Raw genomic sequence first — 4,839 nt, 5'->3', positions numbered from 1 at the left:
ATCTGCTAGCATCTTCACTTTGAACTGGTCGTACCTCCATTCCAAAAACAAGGTTTCCCACAATAAGCCAGGATCTGGGATGTTAATTTTATTCCATTTTAATTAATTTAAATTGCCACATATGGCTAGAGGATACTGTATGGGACAGCACAGATTAGGGGAAGACTCCAGAGAAGTTAGAATTGTAGGGTGGCATTCCTTGGCCTTACTCAGCTGGCTCTGACAGCTGGCACACCTGTCACACACCCCCGACTCTGGGCCTTTCTGGGTGTAGGGGTGGTGGTGGACTCCCTCCGGGCCTACTTCTATCTTGAGTACTATGGTAGGTGCTAGGGGTAGGGAAGGGGGAAAGGCATCCCTGTCACAGCGGTGACGGTAACCGCGTTTGGCTGGACCTCGAAAAAATAAGAGTCATTTTTCAAGTAGGCTGTGTTACTCTAGCCACTTTGAGATGCACCCCCGGGGCCAGGGAAGAACCAGCGGGTTGGCGGAGCGGTGGCCCAGGACACCAGGGAGGGAGAGGCGCGCCTGGCAGGCCTGGCGGAACCCAGGCGAGGCTAGTACAGCGTCTCGCGGGCGTGGGTTCTCAGGTGGCGCAGCAGGTGGGAGTTGCGGCTGAAGCTGCGGCCACACTGTGCGCACGAGTAGGGCCTGGCGCCGGTGTGCACCAGCATGTGGCGCAGCAGATTACAGCTGCGGCTGAAGCTCTTGCCGCACTCCCGGCACTCCTGGGGGGGCTCGGCCTGCCTGGACGCCGCCTCCGCGCCGGCGCCCCCGTGGGTGGCCAGGTGCCGCTGCAGGTGCGCGTTGCGCCGGAAGCTGCGGCCGCAAGTCGGGCAGCTGTAGGGCCGCTCGCCGGTGTGGCTGCGGCGGTGGCGGGCCAGGTTGGAGCTGTTTCGGAAGCGGTAGCCGCAGGTGTCACAGGCGTGGGGCTTCTCCCCGGTGTGGATGCGCTGGTGGCGCGCCAGGTGGGCGCTCTGGCTGAAGCCCTCGCCGCACTCGCTGCAGCGGCAGGGTTTCTCGCCCGTGTGGCTGCGCCGGTGGCGGGCGAGGTCCTGCGTCTGGCTGAAGGTCTTGCCGCACTGGGTGCAATGGTGGGGCCTCGGGCCGCCGTGGGTCAGGAGGTGGCGCGCGAGACCCGCCCGCCGCACGAAGCGCTTCCCGCAGTGGGGGCAGCTGTAGGGCTTCTCGCCTGTGTGCACCCGCTGGTGGCAGACCAGCTGCGAGCTCTGGCTGAAGCTGCGGCCGCAGACCTGGCAGGCGAAGGGCCGCTCGCCGGTGTGCACGCGCCGGTGGGCCCCCAGGTGCTCGCTGCGCCGGAAGGCCTTGCCGCAGTCGCCACACACATAGGGCCTGCGCTCGGGGCCGGGGCGCAGGCTGCCCGAGCACTCGGAGCACTGGTGGCCCTTGTCCTTGGCGTGGATCCGCAGGTGGCGCTTGAGGCTGGAGCGGCGCTGGAAGGTTTGGCCACAGTGAGAGCACAGGACGACAGACGGCTCGCGCGCTTCGGGCTTGGGCTCGGGGACGCGCGGGGACTCGCGGTCCTGGGCGTGTGCCAGCAGGTGCTGCATGAGGTGGGCACGGCGCTGGAAGCCCTGCCCACACTCCGCACACAGGAAGGCGGGCTCCGAGGTGTGCGTCTGCAGGTGTTTGTTCAGGTGTGAGCTCTGGCGGAAGCGGTGGCCGCAGAGGTGGCAGGCGTGCGGCCGCTCGTCTGTGTGCGTGCGCATGTGCAGCTTGAGGATGGAGCTGCGGCCAAAGCTCTTGCCGCAGCACTGGCACGGGAAGGAGCGAGCGCTGGGGTGAGACCGCAGCTGGTGCGCCTCCAGGCGGGCCAGCTGTCGGAAGCTCACGCCGCAGTCTGTGCAGATGAATTTCATCTCTGGTTCCGACCTGGAGGTGCCCCCCGCCACTTTGACTTCCAGAATGCCACTCTTGTCGGGAGGGGACCCTCCTTCACCGGTGCCACTCACTTCAGGGGCCGGCCCCAGCAGCTGACCGTGGGGCTCTTCTGCCGCCCCAGGAACATCTGCCCCGGCCTCTGTTGAGATGCCAATGGGCCAGGCAACCCCTTTGGGCTCTTCTTTAAACTCCTCATCTGGGGTTCCATTTTCAAACCCTAGGAAAGAAGCAGAAAACGGAGATGGGCAAGCCTATTCCTAGATGCTCCCAGGAATCGCCTTGAACCTCAAGGTCTCAAAGCAGAAAGAAACCTGGCATCCTGCAAAGCTGGGAGGTGCACAGAAGGTGAGGGTTTAACAGACAGACAACAAAAAGTTTTCTATAGTAACCACTTTTTTTTTTTTTAAAGTAGGTTCCCTGCTCAGTGTGGAGCCTAAATGGGGGCTTGAACTCACTAGCCTGAGATCAAGACCTGAGCTGAGGTCAGTTGGAAGTTTAACCCACTGAGCCACCCAGGTGCCCCAATGACTATCCACTTTAAAAGCTCAAAGTTAGGGGCACCTGACTGGCTCAGTCACTTAAGTGTCTGCCTTCGGCTCATCTCCTGATCTCAGGGTCTTGGGATGAAGCCCTGGGTTGGGCTCTCTGCTCAGTGGGGAGCCTGCTTCTCCCTCTCCCTCTGCCTGCTTTCCCCCCTGCTTGTGTTCTCTCTCTCTCTCAAATAAATAAATAAATAAATACTCAAAGTTAACAGGGTTGATGATTAATTCAGACGCAATGAGCCTCTAAAATAAATGAATAACTAATGAAGGAAGAAATGAATGAATCCACATCGAAATAGCCCATTTTTATTTTTATATATTTTTAAAGATTTTATTTATTTATTTGAGAGAAAGAGCACAAGCGCATGAGTGCAGGAGGAAGGGGCAGAGGAAGAAGCAGACTCCCCCCCTGAGCAGAGGCTCTGAGATCGTGACCTGAGCTGAAGGCAGCCGCCTAACTGACTGAGCCACTCAGGTGCCCCCCAAATAGCCCATTTTTAGGCAAAGAGGCCAAAAAGTCAGGTAGGACCTGAGCTTCATTGACCACTCCTGAAACAGAAAGAGCGAGCAGTGGTTGTTAAGCCAGAAGGGCCTCTTACCCAGAGGGTGTGTGGGCCAGGCCTTCTTTGCTGGGACATCTTCAAAGGTCAGAGACTCCTGTAACAAAAGGATGGGCAGAGACCCTCGGTGACAGAGAATGGGGCTCTATGACCTAAGGGGGATGAAGAGCTGTTAAGGTTTAAATTAAGGAAGACATGAATTTGCTACAACGCAGAGGCTGAGGGCAACCAGGGCATAAGAACCATCTGGGGTGAGGGTAGCAGTCCAGCTCACCAGCACAGCTGCCAGCTCCTGATCTCGAGAGTTTTCTTCCAGCCATAGGACAGGGCCCTGGGGGACTGTCAGCACTGAGGAGAAAGAGCTATTAGAAGCCAGACTTACCCTCCACGTGGCTACGGGGAGTGCACCTGCTGCCAGGGCCCCTAGGGGGACATTAGCTGCCTCCCATCCCTGTCAGAGAGGGAGGCTGCCTCCTTCTCACCCCACCCGCACATACTGGGCTTCCTAGCTCCCACCTTCCTAGGATACCAGCTCCTCACCAGTCTCCTGCAGGACTTGGAATGTCATCTTGGGACCTGGGCTCAGGGGTTGCTTGGAACTAGGGGGGTGTCTCCAGGTCTCCAGCTCAGCAGGCTTGGAGGGCCCTGGCTGGGATGGCGGGGGTTCCTTTGGTGGCTCCAGGGTTGCAGTTCCTTCTGAGGGCACTTCCTTTTTGGGGCTGTGACTGGAGACCTGGGAAGAGCCTCCCTGTCCCTCCAGAGCAATGTCTGCACGGGGACAGTTCTTGCCAGTATTAAAACTAAAATCCTGTTCAAAATACATCTGTTAGACGACAGGCAGGCCAGGGGGATAATCCGCGTCCTACTGACTCCCAAGGGAAATGCGACCAAGGAAGGGTGGGAGTCAGAGGAGTTAGGAGGTTAGAAAGGAATTAGCAGAGGGAGGGAAATGGGGTGCACTGAGGTCCCCGTCTCCCTACCCGCCGTCCGGCCCTCCTGACCCCCACCTCTTACCAGGGGCGCCACAGTTCCAGGCTCCCTCTGGATGCCCTCCAGCAGCAGCACCACCTCCTCGCCGTCCCGGAGTTGCTGGCCCTGGAGCCGAGCCAGGAGGTGCGGGGGCAGCACGCTCAGGAACTGCTCCAGCACCAGCAGCTCCAAGATCTGCTTCTTGGTGTGCAGGGCCGGCTGCAGCCAGTGGTGGCACAGCTCGCGGAGCCGGCTCAGGGATGCCCTCGGGCCCATGTCCTCCTGGTACTGGAAGCATCTGAAGAGCTGGTGAGCCACCTCGGGCCGGGGCCTGGCCTGGGCGTGCTGGAGGTCCTCCTGCCCAGCGGCGTCCTCTTCTTCCAGTTTGACGGCTCCAAGCTGCTCTGGCTCCCGGGCGGCCGGGACGGGCTCCTCAGGCATCTTTCAGCTGGGGGACGGCTCACGGCAGCTGGTCCCTCTCGGGTGGCACCTGTGGTATAAGAAATGCCTAACGGTGTGACCTTCACGAGAATCCGTTCTCCCGTTGGTCAGAGGTAATGGCTCGGAGAGCAGGATGTTGACAGGCAGAGAACACTGTTCTGGCTCTACGTTCCCTCCTGCAGCACTTAGAACCCCACGTTCACTTCCCCCCAGGGATCAAAACTGGCATTCCCGAGACAGGACCGTTTAGTTTCCCTGCCTCTTGATGCTGGGCCACAGGGAGTATGGCACCACCAAACGTGGGCCCTTGCACCAGCGGGCCATCGCCTGCGATCCAGCTCTACTTTCCCAGCTTCGCACTGCCAGGGACAGGGGCGTGGTGGGTGAGTGATGGAGTTTACGGTACAAACGTGTAACTAGGAGTA

At 59.6% G+C, this 4,839-nt stretch overlaps 1 protein-coding gene across 3 annotated transcripts; it reads right to left on the bottom strand.

Annotated features, from left to right (window-relative positions):
* Positions 1-356: 356 nt before the first annotated feature.
* On the bottom strand, positions 357-4,301 carry ZSCAN10 (zinc finger and SCAN domain containing 10). 3 transcript variants are annotated; one of them, XM_041746920.1, is made up of 5 exons: positions 4,019-4,249; positions 3,545-3,812; positions 3,279-3,343; positions 3,044-3,101; positions 357-2,119 (listed from the first exon to the last, which is right to left on the bottom strand). In XM_041746920.1, exons 1-5 carry the CDS (start codon positions 4,247-4,249, stop codon positions 558-560), a joined length of 2,184 nt encoding a protein of 727 aa, XP_041602854.1. In that variant the 3' UTR covers positions 357-557. The 3 variants fall into 3 exon arrangements, 2 of the variants coding, with proteins under 2 accessions (XP_041602854.1, XP_041602855.1); XM_041746921.1 differs by lacking the exon at positions 3,545-3,812 and having other exon boundaries at positions 4,019-4,301; XR_005986558.1 differs by lacking the exons at positions 357-2,119; positions 3,044-3,101; positions 4,019-4,249 and having other exon boundaries at positions 3,284-3,352; positions 3,545-3,622.
* Between the last annotated feature and the right edge of the window lie 538 nt (positions 4,302-4,839).

This window comes from Vulpes lagopus, chromosome 3 (assembly GCF_018345385.1).
Source record: "Vulpes lagopus strain Blue_001 chromosome 3, ASM1834538v1, whole genome shotgun sequence".
NCBI lineage: Eukaryota > Metazoa > Chordata > Mammalia > Carnivora > Canidae > Vulpes > Vulpes lagopus.
The sequence above is the reverse complement of the archived record's forward strand: the minus strand, read 5'-3'. Positions and strand labels throughout refer to the sequence as shown.